Source organism: Bos grunniens, chromosome 11 (assembly GCF_055505025.1).
Source record: "Bos grunniens cultivar Pamir isolate PY7600 chromosome 11, Bosgru_T2T1.0, whole genome shotgun sequence".
NCBI lineage: Eukaryota > Metazoa > Chordata > Mammalia > Artiodactyla > Bovidae > Bos > Bos grunniens.
The window spans coordinates 74,705,995-74,723,147 of record NC_141175.1 but is presented as its reverse complement, the minus strand read 5'-3'; the positions used below and the strand labels follow the sequence as shown (position 1 = coordinate 74,723,147).

Genomic DNA, 17,153 nt, shown 5'->3' with positions numbered 1-17,153 from the left:
ATGTTTTTACAGGATACCAGGAAGGGCTCTTTAGTTAGATTTCAGTTTCCTTTCTTTTTCCCAGTCATTAGCAAGACTAACTTACCACAGAGGCTAATGGTAGGTTGGAGAGATCACAGTAAAAATGATGGAATGATGTAGATGGTTAGGGTTATATTCTGCCCCCACCCCAACTCCCATCTCCAAAAGAAAGATCCAGGCATCATATTGTGAAATCTAAGTATGTTTTCACCATGCTTCTCCCTAGCCTGAAGTGCGTTCTCCATCTCCAGCATCAACAAATCATAATTATCCCTCAAGATGCTCACATCCTGACCTTCTCTGGGTCTTCCTTGTCTACTAGATCCCCATTCATTCACTCTCATTCATATTCAAATGGGTATAAGGGTACCACACAATTGAATATCTCATTCCTCACAGTCTATATTACATTTCTGAAAATTGTTTCTTTTTGTAACAAACTTGAGGGTTTACACAATCTTCTAACAAATATTTCTGTTAGGACACTGTGTATTATGGTGGCTAAGGGTACACAAAACTCTGAAATCAGACTGTCATGATTTACGCTTTAAAATTTGTTAGCCATGAGACCTTTGCTCAAGAAACTTACCTGTGCCAAACCTTAGGTTTCTTGCCCCCAAAATGCAGATAATTACTACTTATATTGTGGAGATCCTTATAAAGCTCTTAGGATTGCATCAGGTGCAAAATAAGAGCTCAGAAAATGCCTATTATTATAACAATAGTAATAACTATTAAGATTTTATTATGCTCACAGAGCTTAGTGCAGTCTTAGGTCATGTTACATATTTGTAAAAATTAAAAGGTCTTTTCTGAGAGACAATCGATCCCTACCACCACAAAGCACAAATACTTCTTATATACACATTCACATATTAGGCAATGCAATACCCAGTATATTTATATAAATGGAAAACAGGTCAGGATAATTTAAGCACTGATACTTTTTCACTGATGCTTACCTGAAATGAGTTTGATTAGAATATTTTCTTTAAAATAAATGAAAGCACATCACTGCTTACCAGCAACATCTATGGCTAATCAATAATAAATTCAAAGTTATTAAATTTTATATTTTATAGGTCTGTACCATTAAACTACAGCCATGTAATGCAAAAGGAACTTCTGGTTCTAGCAGCCAAAAGAAATTGGGTTGTACCTGAATGAAAACAGGAAGCTTTTATGGAAAAATATTCATACAAGTCAAAACCCAAGGACATTCCTAATTTTTTTCTTCTCATACCCCAACAAGTTCTAATCCTATCAAAAGTTACAATCAACAATGACAGCTGAGAATGAGGGATGAAATTCTTGATATCTTTTAGCCTGAAAGCTTCACTCAGGCAAACATCAAGTTAACTCACAAATGAAACATCTTTACTTCCTTCAGAACATGGTAAAAATATAGGAACAAAGTTTATTTTATCATTCCGATTTATTTTGTGCTTGTTGAATTTGGTCTCTTTTAGCCATTTTTTTTTCTTTTTTCCTGTAATGCTCAAATAAGTCACCACTGAATATATAACACCTAAGGCATTTGTAGAGATGAGCAAGGTGTTTGGCTTAACTCTAAATCCAATATTTCTTTATGTCTGACTTCCTTTTATAGAGAATATGACTGCCTATGCAAATCTTAACTGTGGATTACTTATAGACTATAAAGATGAGGAACTTAATTCCTTGATAATGTTCTATGAGCTTCCCTCATCCCTCCAAACCTATAAAAACCACAGTGGAATATGCAATTCAAGGTTGTGCCCTTTGACACCACAAACATCAGGTCTTCAGCAAAGGTGCTTTGAGTCTGGATCTGAAATGATGAAATCATGAATTAGAAATCATTCTGGTGACAGTGATATTTACCTCTTTGAGACAACCCATAAAGTTGTTACTGACTGGTGACCCTGGAAGGTCTGCTGTGCTGGGACTGCCTCCAACATAGAAAAAGTCATCAGACCCCAGCATGGTATAATCTTCTTGCGTGTAGCCCGTTGTGGTAAGAATCCCATCCACTGATATTGTCACCTAGATAACAAAGCACAGGGAAAGGACACGCTATACTCAGACCTAGATACTGTAATCCTGGGATATGCCTGTGTTGTGTTTTGTTTTGTTTTTTCATTTTGCTTTTTGCTTTTTTTTTTTTGGTTTTTATTTTTAGACCTATGGCGGAACCCATTTTCATGTCTGTTTGAGGTTTATTCTTGGATTCTATTCAACTAGCCCTAAGAAGTCTAAACTAGTTAGAGAGTTAACTGGTTATTGAACTAGTGTCAGCATCATCCCTATGGCAACTCAAAAGTTATTTAGCAGACACAAAAATGGTGTTAGTAAAATGCTTCCTAGGTTAGTTTTGCTGGTGTACATATTAGTAAAGTTTAGTCGTCTGTTATTAACTAATCACACGTGCACCTTGTTAACAGAAAAGGCGCAAGCTCTTTCCAGCAATGTCACCGTTATTGCGCAGCAGTTGTCCAGCATGCAAGTGCCTGCGTCCATGCCAAAGGGGAGGGGGGCGCAAAACAACCAGTGGAAGCGGCACACGCTGAGGTGCACATGCAGGAGGGACAGGACAGTTCAGAAAGGAAAGGAAACCGGGAGAACCAAAGGAAAACACACAACTGCTCGATGAGGAGGGAAAGATGAGTGGGTGTGGCATCTCCAGCATTCCCAGATCAAGGGTGCATGCCATGCGTCATGAATGGTCTGAGGCTGGCTGAGCTTGCGGTCACTCGGGCCAGCCACCATTTTGTCTTATCCCGTGTTAAACCACAGCTGGATGCAAAACGTTCGAAACGTTAACGATGCCCCTACAGGTGAGTTGGAAAACAGAAGTTGACAGGAACAGGTAAAAAATAAGAAGGTCAACAACAGATGAAAAGAAGGAGGTCAAAGTAAGCAGAAGAGTACCAACCGCAGTTCCTCTTTTGTTAATGATGTCTACAGTTAAAAGAAAGAAAGAAAACACACGGCAAACCCAAAATAAGAAACAATTAGAATGATATCTACCGAACAATGTAGTTTGTTTACCATAGCGTGTCCAATGCCTGAGTGCTTTGTGGAGAAGGGGGGAGAAAGGAAATTAAAAACTGTGAACAAAATAACGATCGTTACTTAAAAAATATGATGGTCTCTACCATGTTAGTACATTTTTTGATTCAGGTAACGGTTAGTAGAATGAAACATTCCATGAATGACATGTTAGTTATTAAGCATGTTAGTAACATAGAAAAAGGGCAAAAAAATTTTACAAGAAAAAAGCAGACTAACAAATAGGCCTCCCACAGAGGTAATATTTTTCCTGCCAGTATTGTTCGTAACTTGCTATGAGACAGAAACAGACATATGGCAATGTTCCTTTGTCTCCCTGAGTATGTCGGACAGACATTTAAAAAGACTAAAAGGGACTCAAAGGCCTAAAGCTCATCAGCTGACCACTGCCACCTTCTGCCCAGAAACGGCCCCTCCCCCACCCTGGCCCACCCAGCCCCTGCAAAGTCATAGGAATTGGTTGGCATTGCCCTACTACTCAATTTTACAGCATCATACAGGGACTCCTCCTCAACTCCAAAACTTCCTTCGGTCATATTGATGGACTTTAGGATCACAGTTTACTGCAATGAAACAAAGCAAAGATCCTGACACATAGAATGAGTAGAATGGATTTGTTTTTAATCTGTCCTGCCACACATGCACCCTGGCTGTATAACTGCAGTTTCCTTGGAGCTACCAATTCGCAGTTTGGTTTGTAACCTGAGCAAAGGCAAATCTAGAAAGTGGGCTCCTCAAGCCCCACCCTTCCTTCTGTGCTTCTCTCAAATGAGCCTTCGGCCTCTTGGTGAGAATCTGAGAGAAAAATAAAAAGGGAGAACTAAAGAGACACACGGATAAGAAGTCTGTGGTCTACAGCTACCCTGATGGTGGGAAACTCTCCCCCAGGGCAGGGGCGAAACATGCAGGGCCCCTCCCGTGACACTAAGGCCTCTGAAAGGTCTTGGAGGGTCTCAGGAATCCTTTACTTTTACTCCTCTGCCTCAGCTAGACTAACCCTGCACTCCTAAAATTCCTGGTTGCTTCTCTAGCTTGGACAGTTTAAGCCTTTTAGAAGCGGGAAAGAAAAGGTTAGTCAGTTAACAGCTCAGAAAGAGAAGGCTGTTTTAGTAAAGGAAAACCAGAGACAATCCGGTCATTCTGCAACTGTTCAGAGAAACAACAAATATGTTAAGGATATTAGTTTGAGATCAGCATGTACTGCAGAAAAATTAGTCACTGTCAACACTTTACAAAATGGTACATTGTAATATCATAAAATTTCAAATAGTAAGCAAAACTCATCATGTTCAATATATAAGGACAATCTATTCACTTTCATCTGAATATATATATGTATATACTGTAATAATATGTCTCAGTTAAAAGCATACAGTATATGGGGGCCCATAGATAGACTGAAAAAATGGTATTTTTCTAAAATGTAGACACTTGGAAGAATTTTTTAAAAATATAATCAAATAGAAATGGGCAATTAGAAGATGAACTGGTCTCTGCAGAGACATCTGGGGCTTAACATAAGTGTCTGTGCTAAAAAATAAAAATATCTTCATAAATAGATTCTTGAGGAGATGTGGAAATCCCCAAATTCATTTTCCCCCTTCAGGGGCTTTTTCTGTCCTCATTTCAGAGATTGGGCTGGGGAGGAAGTAGGGATCGACACAATCCTGAATCACAAACACATTGTTGTTTGATTTTTCTTTTTTTTTAACTACAAAAAAGGAACTGTGATTTAATGATCCCAATGTACATGCTTTCAAATGATCACCATGAAAACTATAATTTAAAATCAAATAAACAAAAAACCAAAAACACAACAGAATCACACACGTCACAGGAAGGGCAGGTCTCAGGGATGACCTTGCAGCCCTCTGGGAAACTGTCACATGTTGATGAGTCAAAACAGCCTTTGGGCCCCTGGAACTTTCTAGATATGCCCCTGCTCAAGTATGGCAGGAAGATTTATCTCAGAAGAAGAAAAAGCTAATTTGTAAGCGACTCTGAGGAGCCCTATCTCATGTTGTTAGGGTTTTCAAGTACCACACAAACACAGCTGTAGCGAGAAACAAAGCCAGTTACTCTCTTATCCACTGCGCTGTTACCTGACGCAGATTCCTGGTGACTTTCACATCATGCCAGGCATTATCATTAAACTTTCCATTCACGGGCTCCACCAGTGCTTCAAAGGCCCCTGATCCCAAATTAATGACCAGAGAGACAGCTCCATTTTTCAGGGCGAGATTGACATAATCGGCTGATTTCCCGGTGTGAAGCATCAGTCCGTTCCTCTGAAGGGTTTTAAAGGACAGAGTTATTTCATCGCTGCTGCTTTGAATGGGGTTTTGAGACAAGTCGTAGCAGAAGTATTCCGATCCCTTGAAAGTGGCAATATATTCTTCTTTTCCTGGAGGAAAACAGATACACACATGCATAAGTAAAGAAAATATACTATGCAAATTACCAAATCTTAACAGAAATGATCACTAATCAGCCCCCAGATTAACTCTTTGTCTAGTTAACATTCATGACAAGAGCCTTGTCAGAGTTAAACAGCATTGTGAAAAAGTGAAAGGGTTAGTCACTCAGTCGTGCTCGACTCTTTGTGAACCTGTGAACTGTAGCCTGCCAGGCTCCTCAGTCCATGGAATTCAGGCAAGAATCCTGGAGTGGGTTGCCATTCCTTAACAATACTGTAGGTGGCAGCATATTTTTAAGAAACGTCAGCTATTGGGCCATCAACTGCAATAGCTAAATCTGACATTCTTGAAAATTCAATTAATTTTTAAGTATCACTGCAAGAGCTCTGATCAGAGCAAGTAGCTCTGTGATATCTCCAGGGCACGAGTCAGGTACCATAAATACATATTGGATGGTTCTACTCTGCTGGCAACAATGGATTCCAAGTGTTTGCAATATTCTCTCCACCCAACTGAGGTTATTTTAATTTTCAGTGAGGTATTTTTTTCAAAAGATCTTCTCAGTGAAGAGCCACATATTTCCACCATTGAGAAACCATAACAAATTATCTGGTGAGGGGAAAGTAAAGAAGAAAAATAACAGAATTTGGTCTGGGAGTGAATAGATTTCTTATAGAGCAAATGAACTTTTTTTCTCCCTGGGTGGAGGGGACAGTGATAGAAGGCCTAATGGCAGAAGCTGGATTTTTTGTTCATTCTCTGATCTCACCAAGCAGATGGCAAGACTGGCTTTTATGAGACTGGTAAGAATTCCAGCACATTCTCAGGGGAATAGCATGTAAATGAGGTCTCAACATTTTCTATATTTCTCAGTCTTCTCCACATTTATTTAGGGGTAACAACGTGGATCCCACAAAATGTTAAATCAAACAGAAATGGTGGCTATTTGGAAAGAGCAGTCTTTTCCCACTAATTAAGTGAGTTTAATCAACGGAAAAGTAGAAGCCAAAATCTCCCTCAACTCTCTAGGCAATGATGGCATTGTACCAAGAAAAATGAGACCGTATGGTCTGGACTCAGCTTCTAATAAACTATAAACATAGAATTACAAGTGGTACTATAGAATCTGTTTCACTGGTAATACAGCATCTCTACTGTGCCCACTGGAGGGTTCAAAGCCAACAGGGGTCTCACTTTTATCTTTATCCTGGCAATAGGATTTTAACTCAGGACCACTTTCATTCAGTAGACATATACGTCATGTCTTTGCATTGGGGCTCAAATTAAGGTCTCAGCTCATCAGGGTCCAATGACCTGACTCTCTGGATACAGAAAGCATTGTAACAAATACAGGCAAGCAAGGCAAGGCACTGAGTAAGATAGTGAGCACCAAGAATTTTCACAAGAGAGTGAACCCTTGAGGAAGAGTTATTACCTACTAGTAAACTATTAGTGAAGACTAGTGTTCAGGCCAAATCCACTACAGTCTAGTCAGAGTCATAGCAATGACAGCCCGATCCATACTAAAGGGTCCCTTCCCTTCACATACTCAAATTATCAGCTGAAATCCGCAAGTGTAAGCCCAGTGCTAGTCCTCAGCGATAGTGGAATGACCAACACTGACCTAATCCCTTTCTCTGAAAGTCTACGGTTTAAGTGTTTGCTTCTCAGGTCAGTTCAACATGGCAAATGGCTTGATATTGGGAGCCAGGACAACTAAATATTTATGATATAATGAAGGGAAAAAAAAAAAAAAACATAGGCTAAAGTATGAATTTAGATCCTAGCGGGCCACAAGTTAACTGTACTGGGGGGCAATTATGCATCTTTTAAAATTTCAATTTCTAAACATGGTTAGTGATACCAGTCTCTCAGGATATAATGAGATTATGCTGTACAGACATCAGGGAAAGTTGGTGGGCACTAGAAATGGTAGATGTCTTCCTCCCAACCTAACTAATGTAATAAATATGATAAATGATCTAAAACAAATAGCATATGCCATATTTCATTATGAAATCTAGAAAACTCTCTTTAAGATCAGTTATAGAACAAGACGCCCGCTATCGACATACTGTGCTTCAAGTCCTAGCTAATGTAGGAAGAATAGAAAAACTTAAGAGCATTATCAAGAGTACAAGTGGAAAAAAAATCACATTAGGAAATATAATTGTACAACTGAAAGACCAAAAGTATCTTCAAAATCTATTAGGTTTAAGATACTTCAGAAAGATTGCAGGGTTCTATGAACTGGGGAAAACCGATGTTTTAAACATATAAACAGATCGATAGATTAGGTGAAATTCCAACAAAAATATCCATGATTTTTTTTAACGAATTTGAAAAGCTGCTTCTATAAGTTCTATAGGAAAACAAAGAGCCCAAAATAGCCAAGATAGATCAGAGTAAGAATATTAAGGAAGTTTCCTGTGTAAAGATGAACAACTATTAGAAAATCATGATAGCAAAGATAATTCATTAGGATAGACAAAAAGAGAGAATAAAGATAATAATCAAACTAAAAATAATCTTATGCGTATACGAAAATGATTTACGTCGTCAGGCATTGCAAAAAAGTGAGAAAAGTACAGATTAGTCAAAAAGTGGTGTTGGGACAACAGGTTAACTACATGAATAAAGTGGAATTGAATATTTACATTATTTTGTTTACAAAAATCAATTCTCCATGGACTAAGAACATAAATTAGTGAGGTAAATCTGTAAACTTTTTGTTAAGACAAGAAATTATGATATGGAGGTATGGAAGGATTTATTAAATAGGCATACAAAAACTAATAAAATATTGATATATTCAACTGCATTAAAATTAAGAACACCTGTTTATCAATAATACCATAAAGAGAATAAGAATCTAAATTAAGTTGGCAGAAAATACTTTCATACCATATTAATCTGCAAAGGACTACAATACAGGATTTGCAAACCATTCTGATAAATCAGTTTGGAAAAAAAAAGATGAAAAATGGGAAAATTGGCAAATTATGCTTGGATACAGCTGAACAACAACAACAATTTCATAGAAAAACCAGTATATACTATTAGAATAAATAAAAATATGTTCAATTCTTTGAGTCTTCAGGGAAAGGCAAAACTCAAATTCAGAATTCATTTTGCAGCCATGAAATTGACAAAAATTGACAAGATAGAAAAACGCCCGGTTTTGTAAAAGCTATGGAAAAATAGTCATTGTTATCCAATGCTAATTAATGAGAGTGCTGATGAGTTTAAAATCGACCACCTGCAATAAGCACTATTTGTCCTTATGCTACCCCCATGGGAACATCACATATTATAAAGGTATTGGTCTTCAGAAAATGGTTACCATAATCAATAAAAATAACATTCCCAATTTCTTTCAATCCATTACTCTCTCCTCACTGTTCTGATCATTTGATGAGTAATAGGAATATGGAGCCAAGAGAATTCAAGGAATAGGGAGCCAAAAGAATTCTGGCTCATATCCATATACATACATCAGATATGGTGAGATTCACTTTCTGAAGGGGATATTTGCAAACTTTTCATGCCCATTGAATACTCAGAAGAGGTCTCTGAACCAAAGGGAGTTTTAGAGATCTTCTTCTAGCCCGAGTTTTTAGTTTATATCATTCGGAAAGTGATGCACATGAAGTTTAAATGACTATCAAATTCAGAAAATGCCAGTCACAGAAGAGGACTTGAATTCAGCCTGCTACCCTTAAATACTAAATAACAGAGACGGGGTCCTTGAAGAGGCTTGTTGCTAGTTAAGAGGCTGTAGCATTTTATCCAGCAGACTTCACATCATTCCAAATATGATTTATGCAAAATAAATCCAGATAATGTGGCAGAGCCAAAGCGAAAGTACTAAATATTAGAGTTTATGGTTTACTAGATGGAAATCTGTGAAGTTATATGAATGTCAATAACATTTCACACCATCATATTCGTATTACTCAAAAATGAAAATATATCACTCCTTTTATGTTGTTTAATACCAAATTAAGATAATTTAAATTTTCATTAAATGCAACCATGTAGTTTTGGAAGAATTCACCATGTAGAATATATCTTTACATCAAAAAATCATAAATGAGACATGAATCTAAGCAGGGAAATATTTTTGTTATGTTCTTTTTCAAGAAAGAATTTGTTTACCATATGAGAATATGTAAGTCATTCAGTTTTCTTCAAGAGGACTATAATTCATCCTTGTTACCACACTGTCTTTATCATTAAGTTTTGTGCTATGTCAAATGCAAATGCCAAGTAGCACAGGAAAGAGTTATTCATGCTTTCCTGTTGAACAATTAAAGAAAGGGTCTACATCCATTTTAAAAGATAAGATCCAAATATCTTATGCATTTCTAATATGTTCTAAAATAATAAACATCAAAAAGATTCACAACTATAAGAAAAGATGTTCAACTTTATTAGAATTCAGAGAAATGCAAACTAAGCCATAACAAAATGTCAATACATTACACCACAATGAATAAAAAAATAAAACAAGTGAAAAAGACAAAATGTACCAAGTATTAGAATGTGGAGCAACAAGAACTCTTATGAATTGCTGGTGAGAACTGCTTTTTGAAATTAGGAGTATCTTTAAAAGATACATTTGCCTATCTTATGACCAAGGAATCTCCCCTTATAAGTATGCTGCTAAGTCACTTCAGTCGTGTCCGACTCTGTGTGACCCCATAGATGGCAGCCCACCAGGCTCCCCCGTCCCTGGGATTCTCCAGGCAAGAACACTGGAGTGGGTTGCCATTTCCTTCTCCAATGCATGAAAGTGAAAAGAGAAAGTGAAGTCGCTCAGTCGTGTCCAACTCTTAGCGACCCCATGGACTGCAGCCTACCAGGCTCCTCCGTCCATGGGATTTTCCAGGAAAGAGTACTGGAGTGGGTTGCCATTGCCTTCTCCATCTTATAAGTATACATCCAACAAAATGAACACAAGATCATCAGAATGACACACTAGGATGTTTACAGCAGCACTCTGCATAATAACCTCAAACTGAACAGTACTTAAATGCCAATCAATAGTAGAATGGATAAATAAATTGGGGCATAATTATAGAATATTATATTAAACAGCAAAGAGAATATATGGTCTATAATTACATGCAAAAATATGGATAAAACTCATAATAATAACATTGAGTAAAAAAAAAAAAGCCAGACAAAAGAGAAGATACTTATGATTTCATTTATATAAAAAAAAATAAAACTAAATCTCTACTGTTGTAAGTCACGGTCTGACTGCCTTTGATAGAAATGAAGAGGAAACTAGTTAGCAGGACGTTGGGGGTACTAGCAATGTTCTGTTCTTGATCTGGGTTTTTTTTATGTGTGTGATCAGAGTGCAAACATTCATATAGCTATACACTAATGATATGTGCACTTTCTAGTATTTATACTATATTTCAAAAAATAATTTAAATTCATAATCTAGATGACTGAGAACAAAATAAATTCATCTGATAAAGTCTTTTCTTCCTGATTAATAGGGTGATATGAGCAAGACATTACTTTATTTATAGTACTTTTATTAGTAAAAATGAAAATAACAATAGTAATAAGACCAACTATGCATCACTTTAAAACTTTTCTATGTATATCAATATCCCTTAATACCATTTGCTCTCCAGAGCAGCCTCACATGATTTAGAAAATATAAATAAGCTGCATGGATGTAATTATAATTGTTTGAGGGACCATACTCCAAATGTGCTGATTAATGGATCACTGTCTATCTGAAGGGGGTGTCTACTACTCATCATAGAAATGCTACGACAGAATTAGAGAAACATTTAAAAAATAAACTACTCAAAAACTTGATTTATTTTTCTAATATTCTATATTAATTTGCTTTCTGTTATAATACAACTGGAGAAAGAGATATCTAATGGGTGCCACTGGATTTTAGTCCTCACCAATTTTCAACTATCTTATGACTTGGACAAAAATACACAATTCTTGCTCATCTAGTTTTCTGAAGGAAAGTTCAATGAAAAAAATCTAAATTGCATAAAATCTGGGTTCTATTCTGAGGTCTAAAATCACTCAACTGAACAAGGAAGAATACACAGAAAACATGACTTCCCAGACATACCAGATAAAACAAAGAAAGCTAAATCTAGAGGATTTAGAACATGAATCAAAGTGTAAGAGTGAAGTCACTCAGTTGTGTCCAACTCTTTGCAAGCCCATGGACTGTAGCTGGCCAGGCTCCTCCGTCCATGGAATTTTCCAGACAAGAACACTGGAGTGGGTTGCCATTGCCTTCTCCAGGGGATCTTCCTGATACAGGAAGATTGAACCTGAGTCTCCCGCACCCCAGGCAGATTCTTTACCATCTGAGCCACCGGGAAACCCCAAAGTGTGAGGAAGACACTCAAAAACCTCAGGTAGGCATGGGTTATATTCATAGCAGTTCTTAGAAGAGGGATGGGATGGTCTTCGGGCGGCTCATGCGTGCTATCACACTCCTATTTAGACAAGCTGGGATTTATTGGATATATATTGAGATGATAAAAGACTTCTAGATTACATAAGGTAGTGTCAAAAGCCTTCTAAAGAAAAATTTTGAAGATATGTGACAGAATCTTCAAACATTAGGAAGGCTATTCCCTAGAGGAGCAATTCCATTTTGCAGCGAATCAGGGGTGTGAATAGAATCAAAGCATAAAAGCTATGAGAAAATATATCTCAAAATAATAGACTTTATAAGAGAGCTATCCATAGGTGGAACATTTCATTTGCTTTTCATTTCATTTCATTTGCTAGAAAACAAATTTCTCATCACAGAAAGGACTTAAACATAACCGAAACTTAACTGGATATGGCAGATGGTGTTCAATCTTTGGATGGTCAACTGAACAAGTGGATCCTTTTTAACAGCAAGAATTACTGATTTATACTTTAGAGACTGGAATATTTGACAAAAAAAAAAAAGGTTATATGACTTTTCGAGTTCACTCACAAATTGATTCTCAGAGCAGTACCCCTTCCCATTGCTTATGCTTTGGGTAAAGTCTCACTAATTTTTCCCTATGTTGTCACAACTTTCAAGTTCACTGAACTTCTTTACTAAGTGAAGGACCTGCAAGGAAATGACCCTAATTCCTAAGGCAAAGATATCTATGGTCAGAGAGAAGTCTTACTATTTCCACTTACATGGAGAATGTCAGGCTATTTTCTGAAGGCAAGAACCTGACCTACATTATTGTTCTCGATTATCTTGCTTTTCATATACACAATCCCAAATCACACAGGTTTATAAGGTTTCATTATACCTTAAAATATATTCTAAGGTTGTGCTCAACACAAACCAGGAACTAAAATCAACACATTAAAAAAAAAGTGAACAAAAACTGACATTTGAGTAAGAGACTTGTTTCATTTGTTTTACTGCTCTAGAAGTCAAATACACAAGAATATCATGCCAAAAATATTCTTGACTAAACAAAGGTACACACTAGAAGTTTACATTATTAAATTAAATAACAAGCCTGGCTGTCTCTATGAAGATAAAGCAAGCTTAGAAAAACAGAAAAAAAAGGTCTGCCTATTGAATCACATCCGGTTAAATTCTCAGTTCCTAAGAAGTGTTAACAGAAAACAGCATAGTTTTATTTGCCAAAATCCTTTGTAACTGATACATTAAAATAATCAATTGATCACTGTAAGGAAAACCAGCATTATTTTAAAGGGAGAATAGTTCTTTATCTGGACTTTCTATCAGATGAAATGTCATAAATCATTCCAAAATTTCCAATTATGATTCAACCTACAGAAATTCTGTGGTTAGCTTCTATTGTTTGCAGCAAGAAATAAAGCTTCATAAAATATTCATTCTTCATGGTTTTATTTCATTTCAGATACACCTCAAGGCAACCAATCTGGAAGTAAGTTGCCAGGTATTCATCAGATAACCCTAGAAAAATAGGCATACTTTTAATGATGATATACGTGAAGTCATTAAATATGAAAGTGAAAGACTTAGATATTATTTGACATAATGCTTTAATTTATTAGATGAAGTGAGGGCTGAACAGATAAAACCATGATCACATTAATTAATTGGAGTAGAATCATAATATGTAAACCCCCCTTACTTTCTTTATTCCAATCTTACTCTTCCTTACTCCCTAGATAATGCCATGAAATGAGCCTCTAACTAATGACCAAAAACTAAATGCCATTTACACTTGAACATACTTTAAAAAAATAAAAATAAAAAATAACAGGACACAGTTCAATACTCCAGGACAATTTTCCAATTCTATTGTGCAACTGATTTGCATTTGTTTGTATAACTGCAGGTGCTGGGAACCAAACAGGCCACTTTGTGCCTAACTGGCCTGATGACCATTCACTTCTGCACAGATCAGATGACATGCAGGAAAAGTCATAAACAAACATTCACCAGGTGTGCAATATTGTAATTTCTGGGCCTGCCTTGGGCTCAACTCCCACAGTTGAATCTATGACTAGACTCCATCATCTTTTAACCTGGTGGATATCAGTGACACAATCAAAGCAAAAACACAGCATTGTGTGTGCTGTACTTAGTCACTCAGTCGTGTCCTACTCTTTGTGACACCATGGACTATAGCCCACTAGGCTCCTCTGTCCATGGGGATTCTCCAGGCAAGAATACTGGAGTGGGTTGCCATGCCCTCCTCCAGAGGATCTTCTCAACCCAGGGAAGGCAGATTCTTTACCATCTGAACCACCAGGGAAACCCATAGCATGGTAAATATACGCTTTCCAAAGCAACTCTATATAAACTTATGATTTCTTTGGGTGTCAGTGAATGAATACCTAATAAATAAATAAATAAATAAAATATATATGTATATATAGCATATATACTATTACATATATAATTAGAGGATTACAATGATGTTTATAGCAGATTTATAGATGCTGCTAAGTTGCTTCAGTTGTGTCTGACTCTGTGTGACCCCATAGACGGCAGCCCACCAGGCTCCCCCGTTCCTGGGATTCTCCAGGCAAGAACACTGGAGTGGGTTGACATTTCCTTCTCCAATGCATGATAGTGAAAAGTGAAAGTGAAGTCGCTCTGTCATGCCCGACTCTTAGCAACCCCATGGACTGAAGCCTTCCAGGCTCCTCCATCCATGGGATTTTCCAGGCAAGAGTACTGGAGTGGGGTGCCATTGCCTTCTCGAAGATTTATAGATATCCTGTATTTAAACATATATATATAAACATTCCTCATTTATACTATTCCTCATTATACTATGGAGGCAACCAACCCACTCTAGTATTATTGCCTGGAGGATCTCATGGAAAGAGAAGCCTGGCAGGCTACAGTCCATAGAATCACAAAGTCAGATACGATTGAAGCAACTTAGCACACACTCACACATTTATACTGATCAGTATAAACTAAAAACACTTGGATTTTATTTATTTATTTTTGACTGTGCTGGGTCTTTGCTGCTTTGAGAGGACTTTGTTTAGTTGTGGTGAGAGGGGGCTACTCTTTGTTGCAGTGCAAGGGCTACTCCTTGTGGTAGCGTCTCCTATTGGGGAGCACAGCTTCTAGGTGTGTGGGCTTCAGCAACTGTGGTCACACTCTCAGCAGCTGTGGCTTGGAGGCTCAAGAGTGCAGTCTCAACAGTTGTGGCACATGGGCTTAGTTGCTCCACGGCTTGTGAAATCCTCCCAGACCAGGGACTGAACCCATGTTCAATATTTTATATACTTATTTATATATCATTGGCAGGCAGATTCTTATCCACTGTGCCACCAGGGAAGTCCAGGAACACTGGAATTTTAGAGTACCGCACTTTGCACCAGGAGAAGGGATACTGGAAAACCATGGTGTGTCTTTGATCTTAAGGCAAAGAATATTGAATGCAAAAAGTCACACATATAAAGCCTAGTATTGAAGTTCAAATTGAGAGGGAGATTAATAATCCATTCAGGCATCATTCTGGTCAAACTTTTTTTATTTTATTCCATGTACAATGGGAAGTCATTGGAGCATTGCAAGCTGAAAAGTGATAAGATTTGATCTGCATTTTAAAAAGTTCTCTGACTTCTATGTAGAGATTGGATTCTGGATATGTATGAAAGCGACAGCAATGAGACCGATAGTTATAAAGTTATAGATCATAGGAATGGGGGCTATAGAGTCATATACAACTGGGTTTGAATCCCACTCTTACATTGCTACTGCTGCTAAGTCGCTTCAGTTGTGTCCAACTCTGTGCGACCCCATAGACAGCAGCCCACCAGGCTCCCCCATCCCTGGGAGGCTCCAGGCAAGAACACTGGAGTGGGTTGCCATTTCCTTCTCCTACTCTTACATTATGAGTACTTAAAGAATAATCACTCATCTTAAAAATCTGTTTTCTGATCAATGAGTGGAGGCATAGGAGCTATCTACATCCATGATGGTTAGTTGTGAGAATTAAGTAATATAACACATGTGTAATAAATTTATTAAAATCAAAATCCAAGGGATATATTCATGGTATATAAACATGAAAGAATATTTATTTATGCATTCATTATATTTCCTCAATCACTGATTTTAAACATGCACACACTGTCACTTCCTTTCCCCATCTCTTAATGACATCCTGGGCAGACTTACTAAATCTCTGGTCTTTTGGTTATTAAAGACTCAGGCTACTTGATAACTTTCACCTCAGATATGATATAAGTTTCATCCCTCAATTCACAGTCTGAGCTGAGGAACAAAGGGAGGATGTGGTGTAACCACAGACATCTTTTTACCAGCTGCCTTAAAACCTGGCCCTTCCAGTATATTGGGATGGAGTTGATGAGAGGAAGAGAATAAGACAGAGGCCACTATTGCAGTCTCCTTCTATTGGTTGTAACTGCTTCTTTGATTCACCCTCCCTGACCTCTAATGCCCTTGAAATGGTAGACTCAAGTGTGCTTTAGGACCTCATCACTGCATTTTCCAAACATAATGAGACAGACAGAGAGGTGGGGATGGGCTTGATTCATCTGGCCCAACTTGCTTCATCCTCTGGTTCCAACACACTGCATCTGGCTCCTGTCATGCCCTGGCCCCGCAGCCCAGCAAGTGGCCTTCTTGTGAGTAATACTGGCCAGATGGTTCAAGCTCCAGACTAAAGAAGAGCGTCTGCATGACCCACAGAATCTTAGGCATCCTGGCTACACCAGATGTTGTGAGTGTAAGCTATCCTCCTTTGTCTCTTTCCATCCTGCCAATTCCCTTTCTCCTCAGTAAGGCAAAGGCAGGTCAGCAAGTTTGATGCAGACACTGTCATGCATCAGGAATGTAGACACAGACAAGCTTCTATGGCAGTCTCTTCTCTGTTACCTCGGGCAAAGGGAACAGACTCTCCTTGGACAGTATATTTTCATGAGGCCTATTATCTACTGACACTTCGGTCCACTCACTCAACTAATGCTTGGGTAGATAAGGAAGGTGGGAGGTAGGGAGGCAGGAATTGGGTTCAGTTCAGTTCAGTTCAGTGGCTCAGTCGCGTCCGACTCTTTGCAACCCCATGAATCTCAGTACGCCAGGCCTCCCTGTCCATCACCATTTCCTAGAGTTCACTCAAACTCATGTCCATCGAGTCGGTGATGCCATCCAGCCATCTCATCCTTTGTCGTCCCCTCTTC

The 17,153-nt window shown here is 37.9% G+C and overlaps 1 protein-coding gene across 19 annotated transcripts in view; it reads right to left on the bottom strand.

Annotated features, from left to right (window-relative positions):
- Positions 1 to 17,153, bottom strand: part of NRXN1 (neurexin 1) — a 1,228,058-nt gene that overhangs the window by 754,043 nt on the left and 456,862 nt on the right. For 9 of the 19 annotated variants that reach the window (XM_086326957.1, XM_086326959.1, XM_086326960.1 and 6 more), the window contains 2 exons: positions 5,175 to 5,476; positions 1,885 to 2,046 (listed from right to left, as the gene is read on the bottom strand). In XM_086326957.1, the coding sequence (XP_086183083.1) occupies positions 1,885 to 2,046; positions 5,175 to 5,476 (464 nt within the window). Of the gene's footprint in view, positions 1 to 1,884; positions 2,047 to 3,030; positions 3,076 to 5,174; positions 5,477 to 17,153 lie in introns of all 19 variants that reach the window. The other 10 variants (XM_086326949.1, XM_086326950.1, XM_086326953.1 and 7 more) reach the window with 2 other exon arrangements.